We start from the raw sequence: 19868 nt of genomic DNA on the forward strand, positions 1-19868 counted from the left end.
GTAGATTGAAGTACTGGTCAACCATACGGTACTAATGAGGTGCTGATATTGATACACCTCTATATGATATTGCATCTTTTGCTATGCCGTCACCATCGGATGTACCACTACAGCATGACACAACCCTATTGCAATATGATGTAGTCCATACAACACCCAGGAAATTATCAATATGGATTATGAAACAAATATTAATACCTTGCCCAATGCCATAGGGTTGCTTTATCTTTCAGTTTCGGAGAGACCATAATTGCAAAACAAACTGGTTTTCGTTTCAACTTAAATGACGGGTCTACAAATGAATTTAGATGCTCGTGAACGCTTAGACTTGGCCAGTCGGCCGAGTAGCAGGCTTTTTTTAGCTCATTTGACTATGGAAGAAGTGAAGCAAAAATGCTACTTAATATCAGACTCATAAACAAGCTAAGCGAAAGCGTTTTGGGCTTGCAAAATAAAAAGACGTCAGCTCATCATCTTAGTAAGAAGCTATTGGTTCAGAGTACAAATTTGTCAAATTTATGCCGTCAAGCTCAGCTTGAGCACAAATACTGTTTATATAACAAGCTGTAGCTGGGTGGGCATCTTAGTAGTCGGATCTGCACACCTGCTTTGTGCTATTATAAAAAATGGACAATTAAATGACTCTTGTTTAAAAGAGGTTCTGCAGTTACATAATTCAAAGCTGTCACATAACAGGAACCACTGCAACCATATTTCCTCTCAGAAGTAGAATATCATACATATATGTAATTAGACAGGTTATCACCAAAGGATAATATTATCATCCACGAACAGTATATGTCATATAATGACTTCATTTAGATATTAATAACTGTATTTTTCATCATACACCATCATAATAGTCATTATTCTATTCCACAAAACAATCTACTCAAATAATGGATTGGGCAAAACCAACCACTATATCAATCAACAGTCAAAGGCAGCAACCTGAAACGCCATGATAATAGGATAACAGCACTATTAATACCCCCTATTTGTTCTATAATCTAACAACAAGTGAAATATGGGGAGGAGAAAAAAAAAAGGAAGTGCAACAAGCAAAAAGAGTAAAACACCGTCATCACCACTACTAGCATCATTATTTGGTAACACACAAAACTTGTAAATAATTCATGGGAAAAAATTAACTACAAATGATTGATTAATTGCCATCAATTTAACTGCTGGAGAATAATTTAGAGAAACACCTGGCTAATGAGATAACATTGAATATTCAGGAATTTTTTTCAGCATTCAAAATTTAAATGCTATGATTTATTTTGTGCTAACACAGATAACTAATGTAATTTGCCTCTGCATTGCAAGTCAAGGATCAAAGTGAAAATATCCAGGTGGATTTTCAACATTTTAATAGATGGCCAACATCACTTTGCAGCTTATCAGAAAATCCACATCAATCATCAGAGGCAAGCATTTAAAAAATGTTCTCCTGCCACTCCCCAACGAAAGCACCACCCTACATGGCCTATTTCGACTTTCCTTGCCTGATCCAACATCACAAAACCACCTTTCCCAACAAAATGGCAATAACTGCTGCACTGTGCCCAGCTGTAACATACAACTGGATTTGACTAACCCAGAGAGAAGAAAGTGTAGCCGAAGTTATCAGAGGTTCTTCCCCATGATACACTTCACAAGGTCTAAAATGCGAAAATAATCATAAAAAAGTGATGAATGCTTACCCTCTAGTCCATCACGGCTATGGCGGTTGCTACCTGAAAGATTATTACATGGACTTCCACCAATAACCAGATCAAACCCACCAAATGTGTTAATCATCTGCTCGAGCCTGTCACCATTAAGGTCTTGCACATCAGCAAGGTCTATGAGTTGCCCTGTTTGATTTGTCTGCACCCACCAACTTTTCATTATGTTTCTGTTTACATCTGAAATCTCAACAGAAACAACAGTCTTGAGATGTATTCCCAGCCGATGGAGAGCCACCTCAGCACCCCCAATACCCGAGAAGAGTGATAATACTGTTATTCCATTTGGGTACATGTCCTTCAATACAGAGAGGTGGTAAGCCACTGTATCCACTTGGAATGAATTCCCTAGGGCCTTGTACCTTTCTGTCCTGCTAGTACCTCCCCCCCTGGTGTGATCCCTTGGGAAGCCCAACAACATTTCAATCTCATCTGGCTCCAGCGGTGCAACCTTGTGCTGCCCCACCCAAACAAGATTCCACCTCCTGCATTCATCAAGAACATACTTCTGAATTCTTTGAGGTGGTGAGTCACCATACTTCTCCAGCTCGTTTCGAATCCTCTCTGTGAGTTTTGCACTAGCAACACAGGTCTGCAGACAGTTGAACTGTTTCCTAGGGTCCCAAGGAGGCCACCACTTCCGTGTCATTGGGAAGGCTTCTTGTATGGTTTTTGGAGGAGTGGGACGAAGAGGAAATCTGTTGTGAATGGGAAGGTTGTGAACATATGCTCTCTTTCTGGCAGCAGCACAAAAGTATTTTGAATCAACGAACTCTGGCTCAATATCATACAAAAACCGTGAGATTCTTTCCCAAACACCTTTTGGTGCTAGGGCAACATTTTCATAATAGAAGTATGGTGGACCTATAGCTGCGTCAGGTATCTTTCTATTTGCAATACACATCCTCTGATTTGGAAGCCCAAATCCAATCATTGGGTTTGGTATACAGACCATGGGTTCATTCTCAGCCAGAAAACGTTTCCTCTTTCCATTTGTCTCCTCTGTAGACCTCCTTTTTTTACCTCTCTGCGAATCATAAACATAAGTCTGCATGAGCCAAAGTCATAACAGAAATGAATGAGGCTGCAGTAAGAAATACAAACAGTGCAGTTCCAACATAAAATGTACTGATCTCAACATTACCACTTCTTCAGCAGAACTTGAAAAAGGAGATTCTCCTAAATGACAATTAGGTTCTTCTGCCATCTGCGCAGCATGTATGGAATCTGCTAGCTCCAAAACAGATGCATTCGGGCCTGGTGACATGGCAAATGTAAGGGGATGAACAGATAGAAATCAAAGAGATTGATGTAGGTATCCCTGAATAAAGAGTGCTAAACCTTACATATTTCAATAAATGAATTCACAAAACTCACAATGCCTACATCCAGCCAAGAACATCAATCAACCCAATACATTATACACACACATACACACACACAGGATTTAGAAATTCTTAAATCTTGTGTGACCATCTCTAACAAAAACAAGAAAGATATGGAGTTGATGATTCATTCATGATGAACAAACCATAACCCCCGTTTGGGGCGGCTACCAACCAAGATACTTTCCAAGGTACCTAATCTCTCCATCGTGCTGGCATATCAGCAAATTTTCTGCCAAAGCCATCACCATTAGAGAAGCATTTTGCTTTGCTCATAGGGTTGGTGAACATCAGACTGTTAGATCAAGCACTGAACTACAGAGGACCCCAAGAAAAAAAGAAACTTTAAAAAGTTTACATTAAGCCGTAAAGAAACTTGTAAGACTAAAGAGATCGAAGGAGGACTTGCTATCCTCTATTGCAGAGAAAAGCTCACCGCAAGATGTAGGTGAATGTTGTTTGGGTGGCCCCCACACAAAAAAAAGGAAGCCTTAGTATTCTTTTCTTTCCATCCCTTTGATTCTAGGAGACCATAAGATACTCGCATTCCTTTCTTGGTAGAATAAGAATCACCCTCTCTTGCTCTCTCATAAGCATGATCTCCTTGCTTCCTCCAAATGTAACTTTAAATGAACAGATGTCAGATCTGATCTGATTCTCTGAATAGATATATAACATCGAGCAATTAGCCCTTCAGACCTCACTAATTAATCCCAAGATATATTCACAACCCCAACTGGCCTTATTCCATATTATTATTAGCCTTGTGAACTAAGAATCCTATAATTAAATAAATTTGCATCTTTTATCCTTTTAACTAACTCTCTAATCTCTCCTGTTATAAAGTTTCCCTTACATTTAACTTCCCTCCTGTTGAAGCTAGTGCTAATTCTAAGAAAACACATCAAAATGGTACTCAAATATGTCTGTCCCATTATTCTTCTCATTCATCCACTGTTAATGCCCAGAGGGAGCAGATTAGCTCATAACATCTATTCAAGGCACAACATATTGGCCACCATCAACTAATGCCAGAACAATTAGAGTTATGGATTTTGCTGTAAGAGTTTAGCTTATCATGGTAGAAATTATGTTGGACAAAAACTTTATTATAAAATTTTGATGACCCTTAACATTCTAGTATTAATAATTCTGACCAATTTGTGTAGCAGAGGTTTGACCAGTCTCTTTTCCATAGTTGAGACAGAGAAGCTATTACATCACATGCTTAAAACTTGAATGCAAGGCACACATGACAGTCAAAGGCCTTCCATTCTTCACTCATGAAATTTATCTGGCTCTTAGATCACATGAAGAACATGTAGGTGACCTTGTTAGTGGAAATGTTTTGAAAAGACACCATGTGTAAAGCCCTCTCAAACTACTCAAGTAAGTGCCAGGCCAAAAACTCTCCTATAAATCTCCATTAGATGGTTTGTATCACCAATAAGCTATCTAATTACAGCTTTTGAGTGCTTACAACAAACTGTTCAAAACACTTAGCAATGCTTTAAACAGCTTAATGATGGAGGGATCTTGTTTTCAATAAAACAAAATGAAAAATCAGAAAAAAAAAAAGGAAAAAAAAAATATGGCGAGATGGAGGACAATATAGGGCACAATCTTGTTATTCCTTTATCATGAACTTGTACAGAAGAAAGATTTTGGATGGGGAAAAAAGACAGAAGTGGAAATGATCAGAATGAGTATTCAACATGAAAACAATAAAGAGGTGGAAAAATGCAGTATGTAGAAGATACATTGAACTAGTAGACCATATTCATGACCATATATCCACTATTCATCCAAGTACTTTCATCTTCTCCCTTAACTAGATATGGTTCTTAGCTTGGCCCCCTCACGTTTCAAGAAATACAGAAACTGAACAGTGATATTAACAATAAACAGTGGAGAAATATTAACAATAAATGGTAGGAAATCAAATAGCATGGTTAACAAAGTCCATATAAATTATAACTCCCAAGACAACTAGGATTTACCAGGAATCTAGTACTATTTAAGGCTGTTGACATAAACCTACAGAACAATGATTTTCGCAATCACATTGGCGCTAGTAATTTAACATTGCACCCATCTTTTGGAAGATCAGATAAGCACCAATAACAAGCAAGCTAATTTTAGCAGGTCAGTAGATTGATGATGCTAATGCATTACTCCAGTTGCAATTAGGCTTATTAGTGAAAAGATCAACCACATGATGCTACAATAATCTTTAATGGTGACCATGGACTACCTGAAGTTTGGATGGCTATAGCACCATGTTGCTTATGAAGATGCCTGGGAAAAGCAAGCACAATGCACTGAATATCAACAATAACATGGGCTTTGGCATGCATTGGTGCATGCTCAAGGAAGAAGCTCAATTTTTATCTTGATGTAGATAAATGCAGAACAATCTTGGAAGCTATGGGATGTTGACCTCATGGGGTACCACACAGAGGACTTGAAGGTTTCAAATTTCCCAAGGTCTTATAAAGTGGTTTTTGAGCATCTTTATCCATATGGTACGTACAAGATATGTACAAATGGAATTACATTATGTTCCTGCCTGTTGGATGAGTGCCACAAGGATAACTCCAAGGCCTTAGCTAGGGTTTGGAATCTCTAGAAAATAAAGGACCACTTATTTGATGTCATCCAAGATACAAGCTCAGCAGGTTCAGGTATCCAAGTCCAGATGAAGGGAATTTCTTATTGTGTAGATAGGGCTGAAATCGGATCAAATATGGATCGGATACCCGCATATCCATATCCATATTTGTTTTGTCTGACGAATATAAATACGGATACAGATATTATTCGGATATAAAAATTCATATCCATATTTGTTTTAAACATATACGAATACAATTCGGATACGGGAAGTATGAATATAATTACAGATATAACTTAGATAATTAAACTTTATGACTATAAAATCAAAGATATTTGTAATTAAATAGATGATAAATCAAATTAATAACATATTTATATGGTTAAACATTTCTTATATTTTTCTTAAAAATTAATAACTACTATATAAAGTTATATAGGATTATATATCGATTCGGATATTCGGATACGGATCGGATAGTTACCTATCCATATCCATATCCATTTTTCTTTGACGAATATGGATACGGATACGGATATTAATCAGATCCTCAAATTTTTATTTATATCCGGATTGATTTGGATACGAAAACGGATCCGGATAAATAATATCCATACCACTTTCACCTCTATGTGTGGGTCCTCTCATGTTCCAAGTCTTGGAAGCTTGGCATCCATCACAACAAAGTGTGTTTTACACCTAGGTTGAAGGAATTTGAAGGCTTAATAAGTGCATGAAAAGATAACATGAGCAATTCTATGGGCACTGTATACCAGAATTTGCTATGTCCATACAGTTGAATTCTATTTGGAGTGACAACCCAATGCCCACATAAGGTTTAAGAAATAATGAGACAAGCATATGATAAAACTGTTCCAAATATATAAATAATAGATGCAACAAGTTATGTCATTCTATTCTGATTTAGCACTTAGAATATCAACCCTATGACAAGAAAACATGAGAGCATGTATGAGGACAGGGCATAGCAATGCATGAGAACATGGAGACAATTGTGTAACAAAGTAGGCAAAGATAGAGGCAAACATCAACAAATATGAGAATAGATATGAATAATAGTTCAGTGAGATAATTATGTATGAAATATTGCTTAAGATGAATTGGTTGTGTTAGGGTTAGGCACTTCCAAGTTAAACGATTTAAAATAAGATAGAGAAACCAAAAATGGCATTGATCAAAAATAGCAAACATTTTAAAGTATTTGCCCTTTAGCGAAAACCTATGCCATGCTAAAGGCTTGTTGCATACATTTAGTAAAAGTTAACAACATTAAAAAAAACCCTCATCAAAAAACATTATGTTCACTCACTTCCATATGTTCCATATATTGTTTCTTCAACATTTTTAATGTTTATTTAAGCTTCCTGGGATATAAAGTGTCAAGTCTCAATTCAAGCAAATTTATGCAGTTGTTGTTATCTAACTAAATTTAAGATAGTTGAAACTATAAGTTTCCTTAATTTCACAGAATTGACACCAATCACACTCATTTGACACATCAGAACTCCCCCCCAGGGGGGAAAAAGGGAAAAATAACAAGGATGTGTTCAAAAACAACTCTAACTGAAACAAAATAGATAACATCTTAAATGCTTGAAGCCTTTAAATATGTGGAGTGTTCATCAATTGAAAGAAATTTAGTCTTTATTGTATATAATATGAATATAACCTGTTCATAGCAGATGCATATCAAAAGATTCATGTAACGTACAAAATACAGAAGTATGGGATGGGCCAAACTGCAAATCATTCTAGTACTTAATAGGTCTCAATATGCAGTCAAGAGAAAAATCAACATAAATCCATTGAAATCAATGTAATGTTGGTTAATTGTTTTAGCACCGGCACCCCAAAGGCATTGACTAGATGCTATAATAATACCACATCTCTTTATGGCTGAAGATGCCTCATCTGTGGGGAAGCCCATCTCCACCAAAATCAACAATTTCCGATCCTTCTCAGACAAATCTTCTGTGAATTCCTGCACAAAGAATTTCAGGAAAATCCACCAGTTATGTATGCATCTTACGCCATAAAGTACTTTTGATTAAGAATTGTAAGTCTGAGAATACTGTAAAAATCATAACAAAAACATATAAGATTTTGAGTCCAAAATCTGAAACAAAGTATACTATAAGCTTGAAATCTTGTTTTTGAACTTAAAGCTTTAAGTCAGTAAAAACAAGTAATCAGTAAGAATCACTACAATATTAAGCATTCAACTCCTCCCAAGGCAAGAATAAGAAGGCAAGCAGAAACCAAGGACCGAAAAGAGAGGTCAAGAGGAAAGATACATAAAAGAGTAGCAACGGCAAAAAAATAGCAATTATATCACAGGCTATTAACAAAAGATTATGACTTTACAATCCTTCAAAATGTAAAGAATGATAAGCCTCTAGATGCATTCAGGATTAGGAACCAACACGGGTGCACCTTAAAGCACAGGGCTAAAGCAGGAATGGGAAAAGGAACATAACAGACGTCAATAAAAATAGATTTCTAGTATGGGAGCTGTCTGGGAAATACTCCTGCAGGTACACAAAGATACAAATATACAACTATACAATATGGGTGCATGCAGTTGGATGTATGCACGATATTCCATATAGCCATATATTGCAAGCAACACAAATATGATACTGACAATAAGTACAGAAAACCATTGGTAGTCACCGATAACATTGAAGAACATAAAATCATAATGAAAAGCAAATTTGTTTATCATGAGACAATGTTGTTCTATCCCAGAATGTCAAAAACAATGGGAGGAAGTCTAAAAACCAGTCGCACTGCAAGCCATAGAACAAGATTTTCGAAACTATTAGCAAGAAATCAGAATTCCTTGATCCATGCAATAATTAACAAAAACATATTGGGTCAAGAAGCCTTTGAGAAAGCAAGCCAAATTCATGATCCCCCAGTCGTTTGAACTCGATCCACTAACTTCAAATATTTAATGGATTTATAATAGAACAATGGTTTAACCTAGAGGTGAAAGTAACAGGGAGGGGAATGACAAAGTCAGAATGTTCTCTACAATATCATCTGAGCTAGAGCTATCATCCTACAAAAAAGCATCCAGTCTTTCTAGTTCTACTATATAATCCTCAAGCTAGGCCTGAAGTCATGGTTGTCCAAAGCTTGAGATCAGTCTCAAAGTCATCTCCATAAGAGGTCAACTATCTCATGCAAGCCATTCAGATATTAATTAGTTTAATTTCATAGTGGAATTATAGTTTCCAGAAAATTTCCCTATACCGGTGCATACCGCCCTGTACTGGGCATGGGTACCATGCTGATAGCAAACTGAGACTTGGTATGGGAGCGTACCGAGACTAAGCACACCAGAATTATACCAAAATGGTACCAATATGGGTTCTGGTATCGAGATAGTGAACAATGGTTTCCAATACTATAAAACCTCTTTTGACACATGCATACACATTGATGCAGAATTCACATTGTGGAAGCATGGAAATCCTTCTCTCTTTCGCTTATGGTTTTAAAGTACCATCCAATACATAACAACATTATATGCTAACTATTGCAAACTACCTTCTCCATATGTACAAGGCCTATGTCATCCACCGCACCTTATCAAACTATAATAACCTATATGCATAGGATTTTGTTGAGCTGTATGGACCAATAAGCTATGATATATATGTGGAAATTTTGAGGTCATTCAGTCCTATGTGTTCGAACCCCAACGCCTCCACTGGGAGTTGGAACAACTTATCTCAAGGCAACACTAAATGTAGAACCAAGGTAAATCTAGAAACTGGAAAGGTAGTTTTTAGCATTTTTTTTAAATAAAAAATAAATGTTTACTACTTAAGCTATTCAACAACCATAGCTAAATTGTATTCTCATTAATTCATGGATTTATGAGAAAATTGAACTATGCTTGAATAAATGAATTTTTTTTTTGAAAAACTATCTTCTTGAATTATACCCATTGACATTGGCTAATGCTTTAACTTGCCTTTGGTTTTCACTAAAGTATCTTTCATAGTAGGTGATCACTATTTATGCTATGAAAATATTCCAAGGTAAATAATATATGTGTGTCAGCTCAGTTTAAGATGATTTTTTAACTTGAACTAAAACCAAACTGATTTTTCGGTTCCACAAAATTCGAAACTGAAACCAGACCAAATGTGGAAAAACCTGATCCAAAGCGAACCAAATAACTGGAACGAGGTGATTTTGTGGTTTGGTTCATTTTCTTGCACACCCCTAGTTCCTGGTGAAGCTTGTGCAGGCATTAAATAGAGTGTGTGGAAGGAATGGTTTATCGAGACAAAGTAGATGGTACAAACATCAACTGACAAATAGTCTGCCAACATTTATGAGTCATTTAATCAAACATCAACCCCCCACTTATCATTTCCACAGGTTATGAAGTTCAAGCCCCTCATGCTCGTGTTACCCCCCCAACTATCCCTTTGCCCTTCTACTTTCTCGAGGCTTCTTCTTCTTCTTCTATTCTAGGGTTTTTGCTTTTTAATTGATTTTGTCACAGAAAAGATCAAGGGCACCAGAAACTTTCGGCCTAAATTGGAATTTGATGCTTGGTGATCTGACCAAATCAGTCAAATCAGATGGAGAACTCACAAACGAGGAAGAGGCCTCAACTTGCATGGAACATCATTTCCCCAGACAATGAGAGATCCATTCACGTCCAAATGCTAGGGTTAGGGTTTGAAATTGCGATGAGGTAGAGGGAGGGGGGATGCTAGGGTTAAGGTTAGGGTTGTACCATATGCTGGATTCTGAGCTGGTCTCGAAATGGTTCTTGATGAATTCTGCGTAGGATGTTGTCCGAGATGAGGTGGTGTAGCATCACCTCCATGGAAGGATGACGATCGGGAGGGCCACTGTGTCATCAATCTTGGGGAGAATCTCACTCAATGTAAGATTTCTTCTTCATCTTCTTATTTTCATACTTTTCCTTCTGCCAATATCTTTTGATTTATAAATCAGGAAATTATAGATGTGGGACTAAATGGCCAACTTCTCCTCTGTTTCACTTCTCATTGCCCATGCACGACCTTGCTACATTAGCGCCTCTAAGCCCCACCATCATCATGACCACCAAATCCCCTACAACTAATGAAGCTACCAGACATCCTTTCTCCCTCATTCCTCTATTTCTCTCCCTCTCCTTCTCTCTTCCTCTTCCAACCCATTAAATTGAATCAAAATTTTCAAGTTAGTTTGAATTGGTTTTTATATTAGGTTGGTTCAGTTTTCGTTTTTAGTTTTAGGAAATTGATTTAAGTCAGTTGGGTTTCAAAAATACCCCTAAACCAGTCTGACACAAATCATGCACACCCCCGTCAAGGACATAATCTACCAATAAGCCTCAGAGATTATTATCAAACTAATATTTATTTTAGTAATTATTTAATGCATATGATATGCCTGACTTCACTATTTTTTCTTTTTTTGGGATTTTCAATTAAAGTCGGCAATTGATGTTGCCGACTTCACACGATAAATCTAACAAAAAGTATGAAATAGCAGCCGAAGCCCTTGTTTTGATCGAGAGGAGGTCCACCCTCCTCCAACCTTCACCAACATGGTGGAGAGTGGAGACATAGCAGCATCATAGGCACTTCAAAGGCCTCCGACGGTCTCCTCCGACTCTCCCTTTCCTTCTCTCCCTCCCCCCTCCACCAAATTCCACCGAGCTCGACAGTGGCATCGCAAGCTCGGCTTCCCTCCAACAACGTTGTACAGCCCAGCCACTAGTTAAACAAGCTAGCATTTGTTGGGTTCTGATGGCACAATAAAAGGATTGGATGTTTAAAATTTTCATTCAAAACATCCTAATATACCGAAACCCTAGAACCCAGAATCCCTTGACTATAGCAATCAAAGCATAAATAAAGCAAGCATGGACAAGAGGAATACCTATAACACTTATTCCAATTCCACAAGACGTCTAAGTATCCGTCCTCCAATGGTGATCCACATGAAAATTGGACCAAGGACAGCGCTCCTCCTTCATCTTGGTTTAAGAGTTCTAGCCCCTGAACTCGACTAACCACCAGTCGATCAGACCTTCCTCCAGACCTAAGTCTGGACCTATCAAAACCTCCTACAGAACCTGACCACCTTCTTTTGGACCTCTTAAACCCTTTGTCTTAAAAGGATTAGGCTTGTCTTAAAAGAACAAGCCTTGTCCTAAACCCTAGAGTTGTAAGAGAGATAGAGAGGAATTGGATAGGACGTGTAAGAGTTTAATGATCAACCTTTATCTGCCGCCACCTATTTATAGCAATAGGAGGGGCGCTAGAGGGTCCAGATAAGCCTCTCCATAAATGCCATGAATCGGTGTATGAGATATTAAGAGTCTTATAAGAGGACTCTTAATTATCTGATACGGTGATTCAGGCTTCCCTCGCATTCGCTAGAGAAAAAAGATGCATTCAGCATCCATCACCTTTCCAGATTAGCCTAAAACTTGTCACGTATATCCCATAATTCAAATAGAAAGGATATCAGCAGGTAACACCCCATTTAAATTGAAATTTAAATGGGAGAAGGACTCGTCGCGTGGGTCCTTTCTTTCTCGCGCGTGCGTATGCCCAGTAAAGGGTGTCATAGGAATCCATATGTTTATCTGATAATTTTTCAAAAATGATACATGAATTCAGCATTTAAATTTGATTCTATCATGGAAAGATATCATATAAATATGGTGCCTAAGACTCCTTAAAAAAGGAGTTCTTAGCGTCTCTTCGCGCGACCATAAGCATCACGCGCGCGCGCCTTATTTCCAGACAAGTTTCCATGCCAACTCAAAAGTATTTTTCATACTTTAAAAGGTGTGCAAGAGAGGTTAAGATCTGATCTCGTTGCCTTATAAGTCAGAGACCCAAAGCAGGACTCTTGGTCCTTCTGCACGCCAAAAGGAACGAGCGTGTGCGCTCTTCTCAATTTGTGCCAAGAGTCCTTAACTAAATGGACTCTTGATTATGGCGTGGATAAGATTTTAGGCGCCCCTCTTTGGGCTGCCTCCATGTGGTTGGACCTAACCCAAACACTCATCAAATTGGGTTAGCAAATTAGCAAGGATTGAGACCAAATTGATCTCCCAAGAAGCTAGAGTTTCCACACATGCTAGCATGCTTACCAGGAACCCTGATTGGATCCAAAATTCCAATCAACCTTATCAAAATGGTCCTTGGCCAATTTCTTATGTGTGACCCATTGGGTTTTACATCGAGCCAGCAGTAGGTCCGGATGCAAGTTGATCTAATTTGATTAGACTCCTAATCGATTAAGGTCTAAAATAAGCTAATCCGAGTTCAGCAATTAGAACCTCTTCTAATTGGCAATCGAATTAAACCATTTAATTCGATCAAATCCACAAGTCAAGATTGACGTCTAGCAACGTATCATGACCACCCAGAAGATGTGAAATTTGGTAGAAATACCAAATATACCCTTCAGTGGCAAGTTATTGTGCAATTCAATCCTTCGATCATCCTTGTATCCCGAATATGTTCATGAGTATGGAATTATGTCAAACTCAAACACATATCCATATCGATTCTCAATCAATCAATGATAACTCCAATAACGAAGCATTAGAAACTCTTTCTAATCTCCATCCTGCTTTTGATCAAAAAAAATTTTCTGAGTCATCTAGAGATGAGAATTCACAGGATGTCATCTCTTCTTACTAGGAGTGCTCGATTCCTTGCTGATCGATTCACAATCTTCGTACACACTCCACCATATCCAGAACATGCCGTACATGTCTTAATGCCATGCTTGGGTATGAACCAAAACATAGATTCACGTGCACAAGATTCCATGATGATCTCAAATCTAAGGATCATTTGCACAACTCCCATGTAGAGAACCATCTTTTGACATGCAAGTAAGGCTCTATAAAATATTCTCTATCGACGAGTCAATTCAATGAACTCATTCCCTAATGAGCATCCACATCCTTGTATTAGTGTCCCTACACAAGTGGCTAGTGAGATTAGCCACCCTCTCCGTCGAGCATACATAGGATGTGCCAGTCTTTCCGAAATATTGATCTCCGACTCGATGCTCTCACAATCAGGAATGTTTAAGATTAGGATTTTAGATCTCACAAGCATGACCCATTCATGTCTCCTAAAACCATCGCTCTAATCTTTAAGGTTCATCATAATTTTAAACATAGTAAGATGCAACTAAAATGATGAATCAATACCTCATTTTATTATCAAAAAAAAAAATATCATTATATAAGTTGGAAGTTTACAAAGAAAAGTACCACCGCATCACTCATGCGATTGGCTTGTAGGACACTCTTCTTTTAGCATTTTGGCCCAGCCCAATATTCATTGAAAGGCTCAAAGGCCTGTTATCACATATGAACAGGGCATAGTCCTATTCAAACATAGTGGAGGAGTCCTCCACCATGGACTCCATGGAAGGCTAAGAAAGCCTAGCTTTCACTACTTTTTAAAGACCCCAGGACGTCCAATTCATCGTCACTGAAAAATGTCATAGTCGTTGCTTTTATTTTTTCCCTTTCTTCCTCTAGGTTGCCGACAGTTTAAGCTCACTGTGGCCAATGAAAATCACAACCAATCCATCGTTAGAATTAGGTAAAGCCTTGATCTTTTTCCTTTTCTATTAATGCTTGAACCCTCATCGTCGGCCGAGATTTTGCAGAAAAAATCTTAAGGATAAGAGGCTCCATTTAATCCTCTAAAAAAACCCCCTATTTATATTCTTTTTCCAATATTCTCCATTGTTGGTGCCTATCACTAGAGATGGGACCTGCCCCTATGCTGTTTTCGATTGTCATTGGTGGCCCACCACTAGGGACCATGAAACCATGAAGAAAAGGGGTCAAGATCGTTGTTTTCTAGCGTCGGCCACCCTGCCACCACTATCAATGGCCCTTGTCACTGGTTTTTCCGGATGTCATCACTATCACCAATCACAACCCCAACCAACCTTCTCCTTTGACCTAAAAAGAATTGAGCATAAGATGCCCTGTTTTGCCAACAAGCCAAAGAAAGAAGAAGAAGAGAATGAAAAGAAAAAGAAAAGAAGAAGAAAGATTAGCCCTCTTTGTTCAGTCCTCTGCCATTGGCCACTAGCCTGATCTACCATCCATAATGCCTACCAATCCTATCCTTCAACCACCATCACCAAGCACCTAAAACACTATCTCTTCTAGCCTATTTCTCTCAACTCTCTCTACTTTCTCTTCCCAGGATTTGTCTCTCTATAGCTATTGAATGGCCCCAATTGGTCCATCCCTTGTAACCTTTGTTAACCACTGTTAAGCGGTCTTGACACCAGTGCACCAGCTTCCACCCTGGTCCTTGTTATATCTTGCTAGATTTGGACATCATAGATCATTATAACCCACCTATACTCTAATCTAGTCTTTGATCATGTGGAATTAGCTTGGTCGGACAAATCAAGTTGTTGAGCTCTACCATCTGATCAACCTTGTCCTTCTTCATCCTCATCACTTATCAGGCATGGAGCTATAACTTAATATGATCTATCTGGGTTCTCCAAAGCTTCTTAATTTGTTTAACTTCTAACATATTGAGTTTCAATGACCTTGAATAGGTGGATTTGATTTACTAGATTGAAGTGTGGATTCATGACTGCCATACTCGAATTTGTCGCTAATAGAAGTAATCTAACACTTCAAAGTATATTTTCTAATGATTTTTAGAAAATTACAATTAGTTTACTAAATTTGTTTATGACCTTTGTTTTCTGTTTGATAAAATGGGTCAAACATGTATTGCTTTATTCTTATCAATAAATTATTTTTGAATATATGATTTGCTGTGAGAAATGGATTGAAAATTTTGATTAGAAAGTTTGTGAAATTATTTTTATATATATTCTTAGCATGACTATGATGTGGCCCCATCAATGGAGATTATACATTGGATCTATCGACTCATAATCGGAGAAACTAATTTCGACACTAAGCCACCGTTGTGCAACATGTTTCTATTATCAGACACATGCCACTAGGTTACATGGCAATAGCTTAATGTTAAGTCTATTATCAATTTATGAAAGATAAATGTTTTACAAAAATATATGTTATTCGAGATTTGTTCTTCCATGTCAATATTATATTATCTATTTGCTCAACATGCTTAGACCCCACTATGATATGCTAATGTTGCTTACTGGGCTGATGTAGCTCGTTATTCTTTCTTTTTTTTTATTTATCAGATTTTGATTCATGAATTGCTCAGAACATTGGAGAGTGCACTAGACCTCTTGGAGATGTTCGTGTGAGTTGGTCTTCTTAGTAGTCTAGCATAAATCTGAGGATTTTTATCGGGATTGAATATTAGTAATATTTTGGAATTTAATGACTTGAATTATCTTGGATTATTTGTTGATAAGAATGATTTGATTGGATATTTATTAAATTGACTTTTGAGGATTAAAAAAAATTATTTTTGCTCTGAAATTATTTGATCAGTAGCCTTGCATGCTTGTATGATCTGTCTTGCAGGCATACGACTTCTATTACATGCTTGGTTTGAGGTGTGACAAACCCCCTCTGCCTCTCCCTCTCTCTCCCTCCGCTCTCTCTCTTCCTCTCTTTCCTTCTCCCTCTCCCCCTCCTCACCAATCATTTCAAATGCCAGAACTGTCCTGGTAAGCCGCCTGTACAGTTTGGCATGCCCCAAATCGGATGGTTCAGGTTGGTTCAACGAACCATGATTTATAGATTTTGTTGAATGAAGTAACACCTTTGTAGAGATTTTACCCTCTATTGTTGTCACTATTCTCTCTATGCTACTTATATTCATTAACTTTTCTTCTTCACCTTTTCCCATCCTTACCTCAAATTTATTTCAGCTCATATTTATATTATTTGTAGCACTAGCCTAAGGGGCAGCATCAATGATTGTGCATAACATGACATGAACAACCTCAACTCTTAACAGCTAGTAAACTCATATTTCTGAAGTATTTCCAAAAATCTCAATGTATTTGTTTTCAGATAGTGGTGTTGACCAAATATAGGTAGTGATAACCCAAAAGGGAAAGATGACTCAAAACAGACAAGGGCAAAATAGATTCTCATGTTCACTATGTAAACACTAATCATTTTTTGCCTATATGTGCATCTGTCAAATAAATCCATTCTACAGCCATCTAACTTTTAAATGAGGCCAGCCAAGTAAATTACCTCATCTTGAAAATCATCCATGTCAGAAAGATCATCATCTGTATTGTCCTTATCACTTGTTAAAGAACAACCATTAGGTGAATTTGCATAGTCTGAAGGAGCTTTGTCAATAGCCTGCAAAGTATGAAATAAAGTAAGTTGCGATAAATGTAACATGAACTCCTAGCATATAAATGCGACACCCAGAAACATGAAAGAACATACACTCTCATGATTAAACATATATGAAGGTGCAATTTCAAGTTTCTAAGCTTAGTACGGCATTGACTATATACACTGATTAATCTAGATAAGCAAAGTAAATGCTTACTTTATAGGTAAGCAGTGTCTCCAGTATAGCTTCTGTATCTCCTTCCCCTGCAAGCCACGAAACAGTTGCTAATATATGCTATCAAATAATAGTTATTTTTTTTTCAAAATGTACTAAATGCAACAAAGAGCACAGACCATTTTTTTCCATTGCTTTAGCCACCATTTCTTCTTCAAATCCCATCCCCATAAAATAGCAGACCAGACTAGGACGAGAAGGGCCCTCCTCACAAGCCTTGAACAAATACAAAATGCAATCAGTTAATTAACCCAATTACATTCCAACATCCATCACTCAATGAGTAGATGCATCCAATTACATCTTTGCATCAAAGAAAAAGTATCCAGACAGAAAGATAGTTCACAATTCAAGCCTAGTAAATATTAGCTAACACAGTGCATTTTCACATGGTATTTTGCATTCACCTATATATTATTAGTATACCGGCTGACATACTTTCAACACTGTTTTCACTACCCTATTTTGGTTCCCTATCAGTACGCATCAAAAATCAATGCCTAAAACTAAATATTATCTTAATTTTACTTATTGGCAAACATTTGGTTATGTCAGTCCTCTTAAAAAGCTCTCAGCCTACCATAATAAACCTATATCCGGGTTAATCTTGGAACCACTCACCTATCAAGATAGAAGATACTGGAGAATGAAAACATCAGCCTTTTTTTTTTTTTTCCGTTGGAAAAATAGCCAATTACCTTCTTTGATGGGCCTGTCATGGCTTCATGGATACGAATCGGCGGGTCACTTGGGCCAGAAGGCGGCAGAGAGTTGTGCCTTGTGCCCTCATCCACGACTTCATTGTCACTACCCCATTCAAAATCCTCATCGCTATCACTGGTCCAAGTATCCTACACAAATTTAAAAAAAAAAAAAAAAAATCTTTTTGTTAAAAGGAATTTTCCAAAAAAAGAAAAAGATTGAAAGAAAGAGAAATGGAGGTTGAAAGAATGAAATAGAGAGATGATAGAACGATCAAAGCAATGGCAGCGCAATCTCACCATTGGAAGCCAAAACCTCTCAAGGAACCCTTCAGATTAGCCAAAAGACACAAAATTGAGAACCCAAGAATCTGCCAAACGGCTCACGGAGGCAAAAACCCCGTATGGCGACAATGCTGGATGAAAAAACCCTTCTTTAACGCGTTCTTGATGGAGCCTGGGATCAAGAGTTTCATCAAACGAAGGAGAAAGAGAAGAAGGCAGTGGCGATATGACAGGCAAGCGTTTAGGGTTTTACAGCGGGAATGTCGCTGATTCCTCGAGATTTTAGGTTTTACGGGGGAGGAGAGGAGGAGCCCCGGCCTCCTCCGCCTACGCCCAAAACCATTTTCCAATCTCTAGTTTTATTTCTTTTTCAAATTGGGCCATAAAAAAAGAAACCGAAAAAGGAAACGGAGAGCACGGAGAACGAGAGAAATAAGAGAGAAAGAGGGCGGGAGGTCTATTTGTCACCATGCCTTATGCCATTATTCATCTTAAAAAATAGAGATCTTGGTGTCGCGTACCAAATGCGTCGATTTGGGTACCAAACACAGCAGATGGAGAGACAAACATGACTCTTGAACTTCGATATGGGCGATGTGGCAGCTATCCATGATGCACAGCTTTTGATGATATAAAATATATATAATAAAAATATATTATCATCTTATCTATTATCATTTATTTAAAAAATAAAAATTAATTAACCAAATTAATGCACCACCCACGATCTAAATGGGACCTATCATTTAAAAAATTTAAATGTGAGTTTATAAGATTTAAAATAAAATTACAGAAATACCCTTCTAATTTTATCTCAATTTTATTTATATTTTAAAAAATATCAAATTAATCTTTCTAATCATCAATATATTTCAATACGATCCATTTATTCTTCTTTGTTAATGAAATGATATCACGTGATCATTATAAAATATCATTATTTTATAAAATAATGAAAAAAATTTATCTCTATCTCCTCCTTCCTCTCTGATAGATCTCCTCTTCTTTCGTCACAGGCGTCCCTCTTTCTCCTTTTCTCTTCCTTCTTCCCTTTCTCCTCACCTATTTCTTCTCCTCATAATGGCTATCTCCACCTCTGCTCATCTCTCATCAGCAATTTTTTTTCTCCCTCCTCACCTCTCTCCTTACCCATTTCTTCTCCTCTTTCTTTTTATCTCACTCTAAGCTCACCTACGAGCCCTTCTCCTCCACGGTGGCTTCATTCACCTCCTATTATTGTTCGTCGGTGACCTATTTATTCCCCTCCTCTCTTTCCGTCTCATCCATTTTTCCCCCTCATTCTCCTTCTCCTCCAGATAGCCTATGAGCTATCCCTTTTCTCCTTTTCATCCACTTCTCTTCCTCATCCTCTTCCTCCTCCAAGTCGTCCATGAGCCATCCCTTCTTTCCTCTCTTTTTTTCTCATCCACTTCTTCTCCTCATCCTCCTCCAAGCTGCTTATGAACCATTTTCTCTCCTCTTCCCCCTCACTCATTTCTACTCATCCTCTTTCTCCTTCAAGCCTATCCATGAGCCCTATCCCTTTTATAGTGACCCCCTCCATCTCCACCTTTTTTTCATCGGTAACTCATCCTTCC

At 37.7% G+C, this 19868-nt stretch overlaps 1 protein-coding gene across 2 annotated transcripts; it reads right to left on the bottom strand.

The window, feature by feature from the left end:
- Positions 1–1236: 1236 nt before the first annotated feature.
- LOC105052479 (DNA (cytosine-5)-methyltransferase DRM2) lies at positions 1237–18772 on the bottom strand. 2 transcript variants are annotated; one of them, XM_010933300.4, is made up of 9 exons: positions 18524–18772; positions 18286–18442; positions 17983–18135; positions 17404–17500; positions 17267–17313; positions 16957–17070; positions 7632–7731; positions 2875–2987; positions 1237–2778 (listed from the first exon to the last, which is right to left on the bottom strand). In XM_010933300.4, exons 2-9 carry the CDS (start codon positions 18286–18288, stop codon positions 1630–1632), a joined length of 1776 nt encoding a protein of 591 aa, XP_010931602.1. In that variant the 5' UTR covers positions 18289–18442; positions 18524–18772; the 3' UTR covers positions 1237–1629. The 2 variants fall into 2 exon arrangements, with proteins under 2 accessions (XP_010931602.1, XP_010931603.1); XM_010933301.4 differs by having other exon boundaries at positions 1237–2757; positions 18286–18764.
- Positions 18773–19868: the final 1096 nt, after the last annotated feature.

Source organism: Elaeis guineensis, chromosome 10, assembly GCF_000442705.2.
Source record: "Elaeis guineensis isolate ETL-2024a chromosome 10, EG11, whole genome shotgun sequence".
NCBI classification, from domain to species: domain Eukaryota; kingdom Viridiplantae; phylum Streptophyta; class Magnoliopsida; order Arecales; family Arecaceae; genus Elaeis; species Elaeis guineensis.